At 49.5% G+C, this 19,257-nt stretch overlaps 1 protein-coding gene across 4 annotated transcripts in view; it reads right to left on the minus strand.

Annotated features, from left to right (window-relative positions):
* FAM53B (family with sequence similarity 53 member B) overlaps window positions 1–19,257 on the minus strand; it is a 125,644-nt gene that overhangs the window by 58,751 nt on the left and 47,636 nt on the right. For all 4 annotated transcript variants that reach the window (XM_034931659.3, XM_055093441.1, XM_063607559.1 and 1 more), the window contains 2 exons: window positions 18,713–18,767; window positions 4,150–4,922 (listed from right to left, as the gene is read on the minus strand). In XM_034931659.3, the coding sequence (XP_034787550.1) occupies window positions 4,150–4,922; window positions 18,713–18,767 (828 nt within the window). The remainder of the gene's footprint in view (window positions 1–4,149; window positions 4,923–18,712; window positions 18,768–19,257) is intronic.

Raw genomic sequence — 19,257 nt, forward strand, 5'->3', positions numbered from 1 at the left:
AGGCCCACGGGGCCGGGCTTGCGCAGGGATCGCAGCATAGCCAGTCCTCTGAGCTGCCTTTGGGCAACCTGCTCTGTGGAACCAAGTGGTTGTAATTACAAGTACAGGGAGGGCGGCCACTGCTGGACTAGGTCCTTGCGTCATTTCCCCCATTAGGGCTTTCCTCGCTACAGTCAGCCTCCCTGACTCAGGATCCAGATGGCCGGCTCACCTGCAGCCTCATTCAGCATCTCTGCCTGCTCTCTTGGCACTGGGGTTTTCAGAAGACATGAGCAAAGACAATCCGAAAGCAATATCTACACCCCACCCTGTGTGTCTCATCCCCAACAGACAAGAGCCCCCACTGCCATTAACTGGACAGCTGTGCCCCAGGGACGCGGCTAGGAAGGGGTAGGGTGGCCAGCAGGCCCCCGGGATATTTCCACCCTAGTTTCAAGGGCAACAGACAGGAGAATGCTCACACACGGCGAACTCCCTCTGGCAAGGGGGGGCAAATCCAACTGTCACCATTTCATAACCCTGGGCTCTGAACACCGAGTTGACTACAGGCTGAGCTGAGCTGCAGGGCAGGCCTCCTTCCCATTTACAAAAGAAAAGCGATGAGGCAAGAAGATGAACAAACAAGACAAAGAAAGTGGCGTGAACAGAAAAGGGAGGATGGAAACAGGGAAAACACTGGATAAACAAAACCAGGCATTCTTACAGCAGACTGAGGCCACCTCCCAGGCATGTCCACCCTCTGCTCCTACTTCTGCCTCTGGAGGCACCCAGAAACAGCCCACACCTTCCCTGCAAGTCCTGCAACTGTGACGATGACCGTGAGTATCTGTCAGCACCCGGCCTGTGCCAGCCAATGCACTGGGGGGAGTGTGTGTACACACAGATACAGATACACACACACATATATAAACACACACCCATATGGATAGTGCATTATCCACACATGTTGTTTCCCTTGCTCCTCCCACAGTCCTGTGGCGGTGGTGGCATCTGCTGCACAGACATGTCAGGCAATTTGCCTAGGGCTTCCAGTCTCTGGCCCCACCTCTGGAGGCCTTCTGGTTTGTCAATGTCACCTTCTAAATACAGATCCAAAAGTGAACACCATGCCCAGAAAAACCCTGATGGGCATAGGGACCAAGAGAACTTCAGTTTCCTCAAGAGAGACGGGAATGGACAAGCTCTGAGGTCACATCTCCTGACATCCTCTGCTTCTAGCAGAGTTTCCCCCCCGAGGGCACTTGCTCCTGCTGAACTCAACTGTGGATACAGATGAGGGCAGGGCTTTGGACCTCAGAGCTTCCTGCCCTCTTACTCTCTCGGGTTCTCTCCCTGGACCCTTTCCTGCTGGCGGATTGGAGGGGCTCCAGCTAACCACAGTCCATCTGGCCACACCGAATGATGGCCAGAGGGAAGCCCCCGTGTGCTCACACACACCCTCAAGATCTGCTCTAGGCCCCAGTCGGGACCTCTAGGGGAGCTGCGGCTTTTCAGAATGGCCAGCTGCTCCAAAGGTCTAACTGAAAAGGCCCTCTGCAGCTTTAACCCGAGGCTCTCACACACCTGGCCTCAGAACCTACACACGAAGGGCGCCTTTACAAGAATGCACAAGTGGAGCTCTCACCCCCAAAGGCAAATGTGTAAACCAAGATCAAAAGGCCCACGAAAGAGAAGCCAGAGCCCAGCGGAAGGAAGCGTGGGCCACACCTGGGTACCAGCCTACCCTTCCAAAGATACAGAAAGCCCAACTCCAAGCCTTGCTTCCATGGGCATGCAGAGCAGACTCCAACCCCTTCTCAGTGGTCCTAAATGTTGAGTGAAGCCACAGCACGCAGATGCTGGGGTCTGTGGCCAGTGGTCTCACCTCACTGGCCATCTGGCAACACGTTAGTCCTTGTACACCAGCAACATGCCCAGCTCATCAGGTTCCCACGCACAAGGCCGTGCACTCACCAGGGCTCTTGATAAATACACAGGGATATCCTAGGCCTCGTTCTCAGGGCCCCACAGAAAAGGCCCACCTCCCCAGGCTAGAAATCATCTGATGGCGGAGCCAAAGCAGGCAGAGCCCCGTGGAGAGAGGGCTGACCAGGGTCTAGACTCTTGGTGGGGGCATGGCTCAGCGTCCACGGGCCCAGCCTCAGGGCTCTGGCCATAGGCCTTGGGCACACACGCTTTCCAGAGGCCCCTCTCTACTTTCCCTGTGCCCGAGACCCACTGCCAAGCAGGCGGCCAAGGACAGACAGGCTGAACCAGAGCAGCCTCCTCAGGCTCCGCACACCTTCCCAGATCTGGGAGGCCTGCCTGGGGCTGATGAAGCCATCTATACAACTGGGCGCAGCCCCACTGAGCAATGTATTTTTAAATAGTTTCTAACCAAACGAGGTCAAGAAATGTCTCCAATGATGCCAGTGGTGTTATTCCAACTGTGGCTAGTAAAATATAATAACATGTATGTTGTTTTTGTTACCTATCTAGCTGATTAGGTAATAAAATATGCTCAGTATTAAAAATTTAGCTGAAGCCATTATCATACCCAGAACTCGGGGCTCTCGGTTTTCCTCAGAAGTCACCCAAATCTGTCACCTTTCCAGACTTTTAACCTATTTAAATTTTTCTGGAGAAGGGAAATTCCTCTTGGTGTCCAATAAATGTGTTCAATCCCTGTCCAGCTAGTAAAGTCAAAAACGTTCCACTACACAGCAAAAAGATTGGCACACGCCTAGAGCCACAATGGAAGAAATGGAAACTAGCTGAGAAGAGGCAAGAGCTCTGCCCCACACCCCTTCAGGCTCTCCCCCAAGCGGATCCCACTGACACAGGGGAGGCACAAGCATACCACCATCTTGCCCTCCCATAATGCCCCAGCCAGTGCCCAGGCTCTTGAACAAAGGTGGCCAGAAAGTTTGGACTCTGGGGCCAGGTATGCTTTAGACTTAAGACACCTGCACCTCTTCTTTTCTGGGTAGACCTCTATGTTGGGAGTAGGAACTAAAGGAGAGAAGAGCAAAACCCCATGAAGAGAAACTGCATGTTCTTTGTAAAAGGAAAGAAGACCCAACTGAGAGAACAACACTGGGCTTGGAAGGAAGTCAGCTATGCCCACCTGAAACGCAGCGAGTGTGATGAGCCTGCCTGCCGTGGATCTGGCCATAATGCTGAGTGACCAAGGCCAACCCCTCCAACCAACCCCTCTGAAACCATCTTCGTCAACAAGAAGATCTCTTTACCCCTTGAAACCCAGCGAGACCAATGTTTATATAAACAAGTCCAGAAAGGATGATGGTCAGACCGTGGCATTAAGCAACCGATGGCCTCCTGGATGAACACAGAACCAACAGGGTTGTGTCCCATCACATCCGCCCATCCTTGAGTCAGAGGTCACAAGGGCCAGCACCACTTCCTCATCCCCAGCCAGAACCAGATGCAGCCAACTCTCGGGCTCAGAGACGCTCCTGATGACAGAGTATTAACTCCAAGTTCATCTCATTCAAATCAATATCCAAGATCAGTGTTAGCACAAGGCAGAGCTCCAAGACAAAGAGGATAAAGTCCAAGTGACAGGGGCGTGTGGCCAGATACTTCTTCTACAGTGAAGGGCAAGGATGATTGCAGAGGCAGCTCAGAGGATATTGATCACAACATCTTGATGGCCTCATGTTTCAACAGTATAATCAAAGGAATAAGCTCCCCTCAATCGCTAGCTCTTGGAAACCATTACCCACAACCCTGATCTCAGGATCAGCATAATCCAAGGGACACTGAATACCAGTGTGTGTGATTATCTCTTGCAGCAGCTGCAGGGGTGGCTTCCTGGGAGAGATGGCTCCAGTGAAAGGCCAGAGGGGATTACCAGTGTTTGGTCCAGTGAGTCTGCCCACCAACACCCCGCCTCTCACCATCCGCCTGCCCTTGTACCCCTAGCACTGAGCTCACAGTGAAAGGGAATATTTGCTTGTAAATAGAAATAAACGCTTTTTAAAAACCAACTGGAAATAATCTTTCTTTGAATAGGATTTTAAAAAACAAGGAAATTAACCCACTCCTGGGTATTTCTGAAACTGGCATTCTATGCTTGTCTAGGACGGCCCAGAACCAGCAGAGGCTCCAGTGAGCACCAAGGTGACTCCAGGCTGCTGGGGCTCTTACCTGTGCCATCTTGGCAAGGTCTAGAGAAGGCCTCTGCTCTTGCACTTCTTCAGGGCGCCGCCTTTTAACACCGACCTTCTTGTCGTTAAGGACACACGGCTGGGAGCGGCTGCGGGAAAGGCCGCTGGAGCGTCTCGCCAGCTCTGGCGTTGAGGCAGGTGTGCTGTTGGCTGAGGGAGGACAGTATTCCACAAAGGAAAACTGCTCATGTGAGCAAGAGAGGGACCGCTGCAGGTCCAGCCGGCCTCCTCCCACGGGGTGCAGGTCAGGGCTCCAGGTGTCACCTGCCTGTCCACACGGGGCTGAGCCTGGCACCCCTTGGCAGGGCTGCCCTCCAAATCGGTGGTGGAGTCCTGCCTGGTCGCAGGGTGAGGAGAGCACGTTGGCCCGGGAAGGGAGGCTGAAGCTGGAACTCCTCTGCATGGTGCTGAAGCCGTTGGAATAGCGCTGGACGCTGCCCCCGCTGTAGCAGCGTCTCTTTTCCACGGGAGTCCAGACTTTGGAGCCCAAGGGCCTCCATGATGTCCGGCAACTGGACATCTCATCGGAGAAGGACAGTGAGCGGCACTGACGCTTGCTAGGGGGTGCTGAGGGGTTCCCGTTGTGGTCGCTGATGCTGAGGTCTTTGATCAGACTGGTCACAGCGCAGGCGGTCACTGCCTCCCGGTGCCATAGTGAGCTGTCCTTTTCAGGCAGGCATTCCCAGATGCTGGTGCTCGGTTGGTCAATCTGAAGAGGGCATTTCCTGTCCAGGTCTCGCCATCTGTCATTTTCTGGTTCATAAATGACAAGGAGAAAACAGGATTTGAGAAGACTTTCACTCCAGCCCTTTATTATCTCCACACCAACAGCCCGTTTCAAACACAGTATCTTAGAGCCAAAAGGCCCTTAGAAACCATCCAGTCCAACCTCATTTTACAGATGAGAAATTGAGGCTGAGAGAGGAGAAGTGAATCCCAAGGCTTTGAGTTGGAAGTTGGAAGCAGAGCAGGGCCTAGAATCCAGATATACCCCTGGGACTCCTGATATGGTTTTCTTTCCAGTGTACCACACTGCCTCCCAAGAGAATCCAAAGCAATATTTTTCATCCAAAATGTTTCTCATCTTATGGGTGGGAAACCGACTTGCCCTGAACCCTGCCCTGGCTGGTGAGAGAGTCGGGACAAGACATCTGTTAAGTGCCACTGGGTTCTCTGCAGCTCTCAGGACTGGGACTCGATGCCCTGGCAGAACACCACAACCAAAGATGTCTCAACAGCTCGGATGGCCAAGGCCAAAAGATGGCTGGGGCACTGCCAGGTTAGTTTACCCCAATTCCACCTTGAAAGCCTTTGCTGATAATAGAAGCTGGAGCTTGTACTGATTTAGGTCACCTCCGTCAAAATGCTCAACATCAGCGTCACCAATGGCTGCCAATCACAGCACTTTCTCTGTGTTCACTCGATTTTTCACTTAAAGCAATTAAAATCTCTAAGAACAAGTCTTGGGCTTCACAGACTTAAGGGCACCACTTAAACTTATGTATTCAGGTCTTTACTTGAATACACAAATAAATAACCAACCCTGCTATGAAATGCTACATTTGCACTCGAACCTTTATTTTGTGAAATATTCAAGAACTACTTATTGTTTTTCTACTATGGAATCAGGCACCGTGCTGGGAATTTTAGGAGATGCAAAGATAAATTTGACATAGTTCTTGTATTCAAGTTTACAGTATAAAAGCAAAGTTACAAAATATGCCATATCAGGGAACAACCTGTTAGTACTATTTTCTCGAGCCTACATATATTTATAAATCATGCACATGTGAATGGCTTGAGTCAGTCAAGAGAAGAATAGAAGTGAAACCTGAAATGATATTTGGTAGGTATTTAAATGCACGCCGGGTCTCTCAGCAATGCAGATCACTCACTGAGCATTCAGCTGGGCTGTGTAATCCACACAGCACCCTGAGTGCATGTACCATCATGGACCAGATCAGGAGGCCAAGGCTTGGGGGACACTAAGCAACTAGCCCAAGGCCACACAGCTAACACCAGACAGGATGTAAACCCAGCTTAGTCAGGCCCCAGAGCACAGGCCCTTTTCCCTACACTGCAGCGCTGAGGTGGACTGTGGGTGAGCCTGACTCTGGCCCTGGCCCTAAGGAGTTTATGGGTCAGGCAAGATGGGCTCAGGTGCAGAAAACTGAGATTTAACCCATGAGTGCTCGAGGCAGCAAGGACTACAAACCTATCTCCACTACCAGTGGCCACTCCTCAAAGGGCACCAAGAGACATACCCCAGCTGAGCATCACAAGCAGCAGCTACTTGATTGACTCAACGGGAATGACCTGTGCAGACCAAAGGGAGGGCCAGGAGCCCAGAGAAAAAGCCGAGGCAGAGCTAATGGTGGTTCTCCTTCCTCTTGGGCATCCTGCCAAGGTCAGCAGAGCTAATGGTGGTACTCCTTCCTCTTGGGTATCCTGCCAAGGTCATGAGATACAAATTGAGGGGCTGGGACCCCGACAGGGGACACTGGTAGAACTGTCCAGAGGCTGTATTCATAGAGGGCCTCAGAAGCTGAAGACGCAGGAGAGAAACCTTCCAAAAGCCCAGGCAAGCCAGCTGCAGCAAAGCAAGACTGCCGCTAAACATTCAATTTCTTCATCACACATCGTTCATCTCATCTCTGAAATTTCCCAGGGCCTGAACACAGCAGGTCTCAATATCTGCTCCTCCAACTGGATTGGATCAATTACGTCCAAAAATCATCCAAAGTACCTCTTCCTGCAAGTTGCTTTAGGTTGTTCAAACATGCTTCACCACCAAGGAAACCATTCCCTTTGGGTATTCACTATTCTATTACATCAGTTTCAACTTGACACTGGTCAGCAGTTGAAAGTCCAATAAACTAATATACAGTAAAAAAAAATTTTTTTTTGAGACAGGACCTGCCTCTGTGGCCCAGGCTGGAGTGCAGTGGCATAATCTCAGCTCACTGCAACCTCCACCTCCCAGATTCAAGCTATTCTGGTGCCTCAGCCTCCTAAGTAGATGGGATTACAGGCATGTACCACACGCCCAGCTAATTTTTGTATTTTTTGTAGACATGGGGTTTCACCATGTTGGCCAGGCTGGTCTCAAACTCCTGGCCTCAAGTGATCCACCCACCTTGGCCTCCCAAAGTGCTGGGATTACAGGCATGAGCCACCGTGACCAGCTATAAAGTAAAATTAAAGGAAACAGAAACTCTTGTTGACACAGTCACAACTATCCCAGTTATCTGATTTAAAAGAAAACAGAAAGTTATCCTAAGAAAAAAGTGAAGATTTATGTATGATGATGTTCATCAAAATGATGAGTGACAGCAAAATGGTAAACATAATTAAAACGTCTTACAGTAGGGGCCGGTTAAATAAATTATCAAGGAATAACATGGAGCATGAAGAAGCAGAGTTTCAAAGAATATTAAATGATGTGGGGAAATGCTAACAATATAAAGCTGAGCATGAAGAAACAGGATATAAAACTGTATAGAGGGTGTGATTCCTATTTAGCAAAATATGTCTGTTGTATGTAAAGGTAAGAAAGAAATAAACCGAAATGTTAATAGTGGATTGGCAGACAGCTGGTTGGTTAATTTATTTTTTCTCTTTTGTTCTTCTATAGTCTCCAAATGTCCTATGAGAAAAAATGTATTATCGAATATGTGGGGGATGTGACTGCCAAGCCCACGGGTGCTGTGCCCTTGCTTAACTCAGGAAGTGAGCCAGGGTCGGGGCGGGGGCCCACAGCCCGCCCTCTGCTGGGTTGGCTCCTCTGGGTTTTCAGGAAGTTGCCATACAAAATGCTGGCCACTAACTTCTCTTTTGAGACAAGGCACTGAGGCACCAGATGGGCCAGGAATGTGGCCGACTGAGGAAGAAACCAACGGGCTTGGCACAGAGCAGCGAGGGTGGCCGGTGCTCACGGAGCCTGAGACATACTACAGACTGCGTCTCCGCCAGGCCTCGGGGAAACCCGTGACATGAAAAGGAGTTGATCCCACTCTCAGAGGATACCATTTTCTGTTCCATTTTTGCACCACTGGCCTGGAATTTTCCCCATCTCTAGGGAAATCACTTCCAAAAGGGGAATCGGGAGCCAGCTAAATAGGAACACACCATCCCTCCCATCTGCCTTCCTTTCGCATGGCCAGCCTGCGATCTTGGTGCTTCTTGAAGGGACCCCCCAGGGCCTCCCTACTCCAGGCCTACCTCCTCACTGCCTCTAGAGAACTTTCTGAAGCCCCCACCTATTGTGGCCCATTCGCTTCAGCTGTCAGCCACTGTTTCCGGGAAAGAAGACAAGCATTTCAGACTGGCACCCGGGCCCATCTCCACATCATTCCCCACAACAAACCCTACACTCCAGGTATCAAACCTCCTACGACAGTGGAGGTCAGAAAAGAATCATATAGAGTCAAAACCATCCTTGAAGAATTCGTGAACCAGCCCACAAAGTACAACTCCTCCCCCCAGCTTTGTGTAGACAACCCAAAAGTGTAATTCTTATGCACCAGCGATTCTTTATAAAACTAAAGTTTAATAACTAGACTGCAGGAACAAGCACAGATAAGATCTATATGCAGAAAGGCTGGAAGTCCAGCTTGCTGGGCCTTGAGGTAACTACCAAAACCCAGGGGCATCAGAGCTGGGTGATGAATTCCTACAGGACCCACTCCTTCTGTGTTACAGAGTAAGCCTCTATGGCCTATAAGATTTCTTTGTTGTAGGGAAGATTCAAAGAGTCCGTTTTTAACTGTGAAGAGAAGTTGCAGCTTCCCCCAAACATCAGCTCTTTCACTCCTTTGCAAAGAACATTCCACACCTTTGCAAAGGCCTGGACTGTTCTTTTCCTGCCTTTATCTTCCTTTCACCAAGAGTCTCCTCATTTAAAAAGCCAACTCAAAGCTCCTCTGAAGATACACCTTTCTCCTAGCTCTGTGATCGTACAGCACGTATGTACCTGAACTTTAATTACTGATCTGCTTACACATCTACTTCTCCTCCTAAGCCACAGACTCTCAAGCACAGCCCCAGTGTGGCTCCCCAGTGCCTAGCACAGAGCAGGGCACACAGCAGACCTTAGTTGGTGGTGCATGAATGAGGGAGTGGATTGCAAACTGCAGATAAAAGCTACAAGAGGATGTGGTGTTCTCTGGGACTCGCCTGTCTTTTGTCCTTGGCAAAGGTGAGTCTTCCTTGGCCAGGTAAGTTCAACCAGGACTGTGCCCTGAACCGTCTGCACTACCTGGGCCATGTGGCCATGTGTGACTCAGCAAGGAGATGGGTTGGCAGAGTCATGTCTAAAATACTTTGGAAAAGCAAAGCACTGCTATTGTGTATCAACACCAGCCAGGTGGCCACTTGTTCAGTCTGCAGGCAGATAATATTGTAATTGTTTCTATCTTTATCGCTTTGAGAAGTACAATATGAGAAAAGTAAAAACAATCAAGGCTATGTTTAGCCCTGTGTTTTCCCCATTCGCTCAGGGAACAGAAAGCGATTTGTTGGGTCAGATCACCAGACAAAAGAAACAGGAATAGAAGCTAATTTTTAATGGCAAACTGCCCCAAGCGCTAGGCCCTGACGTCACACCATACAAAGGGCCTCGGCAGGCCTCCGAGAAGAGGACACAGGGTGCCCCCGCCCCCTCCATTCAATATCACTTCTGCACAAACAACTATAACTCTTTCAAGTCACAATTGTCATGGATGTAGGAGTCTACTGAGCAATAGTCACTTGGTGTAGTGGAAAGGGCAAGGACCTGGGTTCAAACCTCAGCTCTGTAAGTTACTCAGTTCCTCGTAGCTATTATGAGAATTAAATAGGCATCTCATACAGGGCATAGAGTAGGCTCTCAAAAACAGCAGTCATCATAAGGATAATTAACGGTACTGGAAAACGCTCTCCTAGCTGAGGCTTGACTCAACCAGAGCTGCAACAGGGTGCCAGCCTCTGTGGAATCCGGCTGGAATGGAAACCTGGCTTCTCTGACTAGGATTTCTCAAAGTGTGACTTCTGGGCCACCTACAGGAGCATCCTTTGGGGGTGTTTGTTAAAATGCAGGTTTCTAGACCCCGTCTCTGACTTGGTAAATCAGAGTGTCTCTGGGTAGGCATTTGCATCTTAATAAGCTCCCCAGGTTATTTCAATGCAAAAATGTTGAGAAATGCTGTTCTGGAAAGCAGATGACATGGAGAGCTGAGTTCTCAAACATCTGTCAGAATGGCGGCCCATCCAGACCATCCAGCACCACTGCCCAGAAGCTTCAGGAGGGTTGACAATTCTGGTCTCTACAAATTTGAATTCATAACATCACTGAAAGTTGGTGTTTATGTTTTGGTTTGGGCTAATTCCAGGAAGAAGTATGGAGAAGGATCACTTCACCCATCAGAGGTTTCACAGGACAGGATGGGGACCCTCAGGGCTTCCTTCTCAAGCTACACAACATGCTCTTGATGGACAGCCACTAGCAAAGGCCTTAGAAGCTAACTCACTCCTGTGAACAAGATGAGTGTGAAGCCTCCCACTTTCTCCCTGAGAACACGCAAGGGCCCATCAGCTGTGTCCTAAAGATACGCAGAAGGGCCCCCCATCCATCTGCAGCCTGACACCAAGCCCCTGGCAGACCTGAGCAGAGCGCGATGGCCCACAGCCTGAGAGCATGGCACCAGCCCATTCAGTTCTATGCTGCGCCTGTTGCTTTAGCCTTTAGGGCATGTAAAGCTTCTCCACGTCCCCACTGAGCATTACCTTCACAAGTCTGAAATGATACACACGAGAGCGTGTGCATTTGTGTGTAGCGTAAACACACAAGAGCCTTTGCCTGCAGATGGGAGGGTGAACACACAAGCATCCCTGGGCCCAGTTCTCTCACAGTCTTGGACAGACTAGGTAACCAAGGTCTCTTCCAAAGCTGAGGTTTGATGACTGAGCTTGCAGTTTCTGACTTTTGACTATGCCACAAAGAACAGGAGAATGAGTTGCCTACATATGCAGAGACAAGGACTCAAATTCCCAAATTCGCACTCACAAGGCTCTGGTCCTGCCACCGTTTGACTAAGAAGGGCAGAAGACTGCTGTGTGCACAGATCCTAGAGCTCGAAGCAAGAAAAACACTCAGAGGAATACGAATGGCATTTGACCTCAAATGTTCTCATTTCCATTCCTACCCTTAAATTTGAAGGAAAATTCCCAGGGCTCCAGATTCTTGGGGGACTATAAACCTTCATATTTTCAAAAGATAGAGGAGCTTTATAGCCCTAGAGAGCTCTGTGCTATGTTTTCGATGGTGCCTTATGGTCACATAAGTACAGCAGAATGTGGTTTCCAGAAAAGGTTAAGCACCTCAAGTACAGACCAAGATACGAAATGCCCCGATTAGCAAGCCTGCTGTCAGATCACAACCAGCTGACTCATTCTTACATTTCACACCTATCTACTTGTGCTGACAATGAGTATCTCTCCCCTGCCCTGTGGGTTGGGTTGTGCTAACTTGGCCTCAGGGCCACAAAGATTCTATGCTTGGTTTGGGGAGAAGCTCACCAACCCATCAATGGGAAAATCAAGAGAGCCGAGGTGTCTTTCTGAAGGCGGTTTTGCTAAACTGATCTTACGAAAAGAACATGGGGGTGGGGGGGACACAAGCAGGGCAATGACATGAGCTCCCCCACAATCGTCTCATCTGTTTTTAAATGGACTTTAGAGCCTCTGGCTCCCTGGAGAGTCTCTTTGCCTGTATGACCAGAAGGAGACTCAGTTCAGAGCAGTGTCAGGAACAAAAAGTCCTCGGGCTTTGTCTGCCGGGCCTCAGCTTCAGGTCCTGCCCACGCACCTGGGATGGACTGTAAAATGGCAGCTGTGTCTTGGATTCGGGGACAGCAACACAGGACACCAAGTTCCTCACACAAGGCACAAGGAACAAGGGATTCGGATGGCTAGAGGTAATGCTCCATCAGGCCCCACATCCAAGGAAGAAGGCAGGCGGGTCTGCAGGACTCTGGGAGGTGACAAAGAAGCTACTAAGGACAAAGATCGGGGTTCAGAGCCATTACCCTTACCCTTACCAGCCCTGCCCTTACCAGCAGAGTTGGGGTGGCCCATGGCAGCTGCCACTGCTTCTGGGAAGTCTTTGCTCTTACAAAAAGATGCCCAGTGAGATCCTCACAGTTAAAAACCACACCAGATGGGGCACTGGGAAGAGGGGCCTCAATCTCACCATCTGCACAAGGCTGGGTAGACTAGGGTCTTGTGACAGCCCTTTTGGGTCTGACCAGGACTTCCTATTCTACCCCTCAGCTCCCACAGGCGTTCATAAATGTACAGGGAACAGCTAGTATTTGCACTGGCAACAAGAACTCTGAAGGGACAACAAGGTCAGTTTGGTCCATCTCCTCTGGATTTCCATCCTGATTGTGGGTGTGCACAGAGCAAGTGAAACGGGCAGCTGCTGGTGATGCATCTCTTAACTGATGTACACAGCAAAGCGGGGCGCCATTAAACCGACGAGGGAACTGGCGACAGGCAGAGCTTTTCACGAAACTGTCAATAAATGCATATTTACTGTTAATCAGCTAACACTCCAATAGGGTCCTTGCTGAAGCTGAGAAAGAGCATGAATGTGCATCCCAAGCACGTGACTCATCTCATGGGTTGTCACAGCAATCTCCATCTGACTGATGGGGGAAACTGGGCTTCAGAACGATGTCACATCTCCCCCATGGACACACATCCAGCAAATGACAGAGCCCAGACGTCAACCTAGTCTGTAGACCCAAGGTCATGCTCTTGCAGCTGGGCCAGGCTGCCTAACTTGACCATTTCTTCATGTGGAAGGCATGGCACCCAGGCAGGCTGGCAGTGGCCATTCCCTGTCCTCTGGCACTATTGTGGTCCCCTCCCCATCAAGTCAGCCCAACCTGGGTAAGAAGGCAGCCCTGGGAAGCTCTGTCTTCACTTGTCACTGGCAACACTTACCATGTGCCAACCACATTTTACATCTACTTCCATTCTGTGCTTTATTATTCCTGAAAAACTGCCTGAAACCAATGAATGGTACAAGGAAGAATTTACGTACCCTTTATGGACAAACTATTTTAGAGATTTTTAAAAATCACACATATGACCATAATAAAAATAAAAATAATAAAGCAACCCCTAAAAAGTCATATATATATACATACTTACATATGGATGTAATTTTTTTTCAATGAAAACAAATCTCATTCTAGCCTACACTGGTTAATGAGCAGTCTCTTACTGGAGGACCTGGCCCAAAGATCACATTCAAAATGGCTGTCTCTGCAAAAGAGAAAAAGTGGCAGAGACCAAAAATTGGGCCTGAGAAGCTCTGATTTTGTTATTGCTGTCATTCATTTTGATTCTTCATTTATTTGTTCTAAGAATCAAAAACACTCAAGCTCTGACGGCCACGCTTTTCCTGCAACGCGCAATCATTTTCCACTTTCCATGACAAACAGTGGCTGAGTTTAAAGACCAAAAGCTACCAAATCTCAAAGCAAAATCTCTTAGTCCTCCCCAGCTCAACACAGCCAACTGGTTTACCCTGTAGAAATTAATACAGAGAGTGCCCCAGGGAACAACCCTTTTATGTACAGAGTAGACTTTAACAGCCAAGTAATTAAACTCTGAAAGTAAGGGCTTATAATTAAAATGCGGACAAACCTGAACTGGGGCGGCACAAGGAGGGCTGCTATAATATTTTTACAATTCCTTTTTATACATAATGTATGATCCTTCTGCTCAAGTTTCCTGTATGTTCTTTGCCTGTGAAATAATTTACATTAATAAATAATTTATTACCATAACTCCTAAAGTAATTATGGCTTTCCATCCAATTTTTTTTAGCATATGAATTGTTTTGTTCTCTGTCCATTGACTTGTATTTACAAGACTTTTCCTAGTAGCCTTTTTAAAATAATTGGTATTGCCTTCGCTTTCTTACATATGATGTGATTTCCAGGTCTCCTCGCCTGAGTGCTGAGGAAAATGGAATGTGTGGTGTCCATTGTCCCTGCAACACAAATGCACTGAATGGCTGCAATGAGCCAAGGGTGGTGAATGGAGACTGCGCTCACTCCACTTGCCCTGTTTCACCAAAAAAGATCAAACTAGTACACGTGTGACCCTGGGTCCCCCACTGCAAGTGGGAGAAGATGTGGAGGGAGCCTTGACTGAGAGTCCACGTGTGGCCCCGCTTCTCCCCACACAGGATGACTCTCAGCCACAGCCCAGGCCCCTCTTTGTACCCACTAGAAATGAGAGCCAGGAGCAAGGGCTGGCTCCCTCACCCAGCCGGCTGACCAGGGGGTGGGCCGCACCACGGAGCTGCCACCTGACCCATGTTTCCTGTGTCGAGAGCACAAGAACCAGTCACATAAATGGCTCTTTCCCAGAGAAGCTTTGTAAAGGAAATTCCATTTCAGCAAAGAAGGTGGACTGGGGATGCTCTGGAAGATGAGAAAGGAAGCCAAGAGTCAAAACAGCCTCCGCTGGCAGGAGCCCTGTGGTGGCGGCTGAGCTGGCACCCTAATAAGGGGCACTGAGCCCTGGTGCAGGGCTGGCTGGGCAGCACTCAGCTCTACCCTATCTGCTTCTCCCACCCACGCTTCACGCTGGCTTTGTTCTCTCTTCCACACTGAGAAGAACAAAACCACTTCTCTGTATCAAGTTCCTAAACTGGGGTAGGGGACAAGAGTGGGGAGGGGCCCGGTATCCAGCTTGCAATCACAGGGCGTGAAGTGCTTTTAATTAAAATAAATAAATAAATAAATAAATAAAAAGCATAGGCCAGGCGCGGTGGCTCATGCCTGTAATCCCAGCACTTTGGGAGGCTGAGGCGGGTGGATCACCTGAGGTCAAGAGTTCGAGACCAGCCTGACCAACATGGTGAAACCCCATCTCTACTAAAAATACAAAAATTAGCCGGGCATGGTGGCAGACGCCTGTAATTCCAGCTACTCAGGAGGCTGAGGCAGGAGAATCGCTTGAACCCAGGAGGCGGAGGTTGCCCTGAGACAAGACTGCGCCACTGCACTCCAGCCTAGGAGACAGAGTGATATTCCATCTCAAAAAAAAAAAAAAAAAAAAGGCATTGTTGTGAACACTCAATTTACATTAGTTATGTGTTTTATCTAAATGGGTGCAGAGGAGGCTGAGCTACTTCAAAGGGTGGCATTTTAAAAAGTGACCAGGGTGCTGTGCTCCTTGCTCTACTGCACTTGCCCAGATTTTCTGCAGAACATTTGTGAAACTTGAACTCATACTGGCTCCCAGCGAGGACCCTGGCATGGGAGCTCAGGAGGAAAAAATCCTGGGTCACAGGGCCAACTGTCCCCAGCTCTCATGGGAGAATTCCACTGATCAGCACCAGAACATGAGTCCTTTATCTTCAGGAGACAGGCTGGGGGTTGGTGATTATGATAATTTGGTGTTTTATCTTCGCACAGCATTGTCCAGCGCTGGAAGGGCCCAAAACCCTCTTGAAAAGTCTAGCCGGCCCCTCAGAGTATTCTCTTCCCCACTGCTGAAAAGCAGGCACGCCGGGCGCGGTGGCTCACGCCTGTAATCCCAGCACTTTGTGAGGCTGAGGCAGGCGGATCACGAGGTCAGGAAATCAAGACCATCCTGGCCAACATGGTGAAACCCCGTCTCTACTAAAAATACAAAAATTAGCTGGGCGTGGTGGCACACGCTTGTAATCCCAGCTACTTAGGAGGCTGAGGCAGGAGAATTGCTCGAACCTGGGAGGCGGACGTTGCCGTGGGCCAAGATCACACCACTGCCCTCCAGCCTGGCGACAGTGAGACTCTGTCTCAAAAAAAAAGAGAAGAAAAGCAGGCACACCTCAGATGAAATCTCGCTGCCTGGGTGGAGTGCACTCCCAGTTCATGGAGCACACGGAGGACTGGAGAGGTAACCTGAGCTTCCACTAGACAGAGTGCACGGGGTAAGGCTCCTGACTGCTGACACCCGCTCCGCTCCAGCAAGCGCAGGAAAGGGATAGAGGTGGGAGGGAGGATGTGTGCTAGTGTGTGGCCGTCTCCTTAAATCCCCACAACTTGCAAGCTGAGGAAACCTAGCCGGGAAGACGGGGTGGTATCCCCATAGCTCAAGGGCCTCCACATCTCACAGGAGTTGGCCTAAGCAGTGCAGAATTGACTGTTCGTTGATCTTTCTCCTCCACCAGACAGAAAGCTCCCTGAGAGAAGGGGCAGGGTCTGATTCACTCTATCCCTCACCAGGTGCCTGACACACAGCAGGTGCTCAAGTCATATCTATGACAGCAAGCCACTGAAAATGAAAACAAACTGCAGTCAGTGAAACACGTCAGTGATGCACAGCCATGCAGGTCAGGGTTTTCCTGAATTAGGGAGTGGCCAAGCAACAGAAAGATGAGACCCATGGAGAGAGAGCAGCAGAGGAGAACGAGGGGACTCCACAGACCTCCCACCAGTACAACGGCTCCCCGCTTCTCCCTCTGCTGCCTGGCAGTGCCCTGGCACTGTCCCACAGAGCAGAAGGAAGACAGGACCCTGCTGAAGAGGAGAAGAGCCTGGGACGGAGGCATTGGGACCCAGCCAGCACTTCCTAAAGAGCCACTCTGTAAACAGGAGTCTGCAGACACAGCGTAGTCCCTCCTGGAAACCACGGCCTCCCCGGTAGAAAGCAGGTTGCTGGGCTCTGCAGCCTCCGATAGACTCTCCTGGGCCATCTGGACTTTTTCCCACACACCTCCCTTCTCCGGGGCCTCTGCCTTGGTCTCTGGGCCTCAAGACCTGGCCCTACAAGGGCGACTCTCTCTGTCATCACAAACCCACCAGACTTCCACCTTATTATAACTTACACAGTGCAAAGACTAGAAATCCTTGAAATAAAGACCAACATCTCCACAACCCAGTTTACTGGTCTGGCCCGGCTGACAGCTAAAGCCTAGGCAGGGTTGAGGGGCTGGGCATGCCGGGGCCTCTCTCTTTCCCAGCATGATGCAGGAAGGAAGCGCAAAGGTGAGGCTGTCCCAGGAAGCAGGCGAGGAGGCAGGCTTCTGAGCTACGTGTCTGGGGCCCTGAGGGTTTGCTGAAAGCTGTAAACCACCGAGGAGGTATTCAATCCTGTGGGGACGGGCCTCCCAAGTATGTCACATGGAAAACCAGGGCCAGCTGATCTCCCTGTCTCCATCTTCTTCAGTGGCAGCATCAAGAGCACCGCCAGGTGTCCCAGAGCCATGGCAGGTGGTTGAGAAGAAAACAGTCTCCCTTCGTCACCCACCTGAGTCCAACTCCGCTTACTGAGGGACCTTGCAGAGGGCCACCTCACTAGACCTCAGTTCTTCCGTATGTGAATGAAGCCACTGGCAGAGCCAGCGGGGCCCGGCATGTAAGGAGCCTGGCACAGTGCTCAATCTGACACATCACCTCATCTATGGCAACTGTATCTGAAGAAGAAAAACAAAACACCGCACGTGGAGGGAGGACCGAGAAGGAAAGGCAAGGGAGACTCTGAGGTCTGACCAAAGTAACCTTTGAATCTGAAAGCCCACAGTCATCATCACCTATCATCTGAGAGAGGTTTCTGAGTCCACGTAGACGTTACAGAAACTCATCCGGCAAGACGTCCCCAAAGGTGGGCAAGGAGAGCCACAGAGAGACACTGAGAGGTCAAACAATGCCCAATCATCTGAAGCATCAAGAAATCAATATAATCAATGGTCATCTTTTTTACCCCCTATAAAAAACAGTAATTCACACTTGCACAGAAACAGAAGATCAAGGCAATCTTCTCTGGAAGGCATGTCAGCAAAATGAATCAAGAGCCTTAAAAATGTCCCTGCCCTCCAGCCTGTCTATTCCACTCCTGGAAACTATCCTAGCAAATCATCACAAAGGCAGACAAAGAATTAGGCACTTACATAGCCACTGTTCATCACAACAGCAAATAAAACAGCCTCTTGACCCAACAGCCTAGATGTAGTTACATCACTAAAGACATTCTGATACATTTACCACCCAATGCGGTACTGTAGACCATTAAAATGCATGGAATGAACAATTTTAATGCTGTGGGAAGATGATGGTAACTACTCCAAGTGAAAAAAGCAAACGAATATAGTTTTACATAATTATATGTTCATCGTGGAATGGGCTATATAAAAAATGCTAAGAACATAAACATACACAAAAATATCAACAGTAACTCTCCCTGGGCATTGGGGCTACGAGAGATTTTTATTGCATACTTTACACTACTGTGCATTTTCTGAATGAAAAAAATCAACATGAATTACTTTAATCATCAGACAGAAATTCTCAATGTTGGAGTTGTAAACCACACACCAGTGCCTGTCCCTTCACTCAGGCACCGTAGGGGACCAAAATAGTTAAAACACACAGAAGAGTCCCGGGGCTGCTCTTTTTGAACTTGTGTCCAGAAAGTGCTTTGAGTGTCTCACCTGGAGGACTCAGACCCTGGCTGGAAGGACTAGGAGGACAGCTTCCAGGATGGCCTTGAGTACTTACCCATAATTCCACAAGAGAAAAGTGTAGGTCCTTGACTCATCTTCTTTGGCGTGTGCTGAAAACAACCAGAAAAGCTATTCACTCTTCAAATCATAGGAAGCATGTTTGCACTGACTCTACTGATCCCTTCTAAAGTCACAATAAAAGGGTGACTGTCCTTTGCCAATGTCAGATCAGGGAAAGGAGGAAAAGGTATTCAAAGAGAAAACATCTGCACAAAATTAGGCCCAGATTTTTTGTCCCAAGTCTCTAGTGAGTTATGGAGTCCATCGAGTTAATGGGCTTTGAAAACACACAGAAAGCCCCATGACTTCTGACACGAGGGGATTTTTCCACATAAGTGATGTGGAGGCGGCCCGGGGGCAGGACGGATGGTAAACAGTGGAACAAGCTTCCCTGAGCTGGGCTGAGAAGAGACCAAGAGAGGAGGGGACCTCCCTGGGGACACGAAGAACCTCAAGTAGGGAGCAGAGGGCCCCAGGTCCGACTCCGAGACCCCTCCCTTCCAGATCCAGGGAGAACAGCTCTCCCGCTCTGGTGAGAAG

This window comes from Pan paniscus, chromosome 8 (assembly GCF_029289425.2).
Source record: "Pan paniscus chromosome 8, NHGRI_mPanPan1-v2.0_pri, whole genome shotgun sequence".
NCBI lineage: Eukaryota > Metazoa > Chordata > Mammalia > Primates > Hominidae > Pan > Pan paniscus.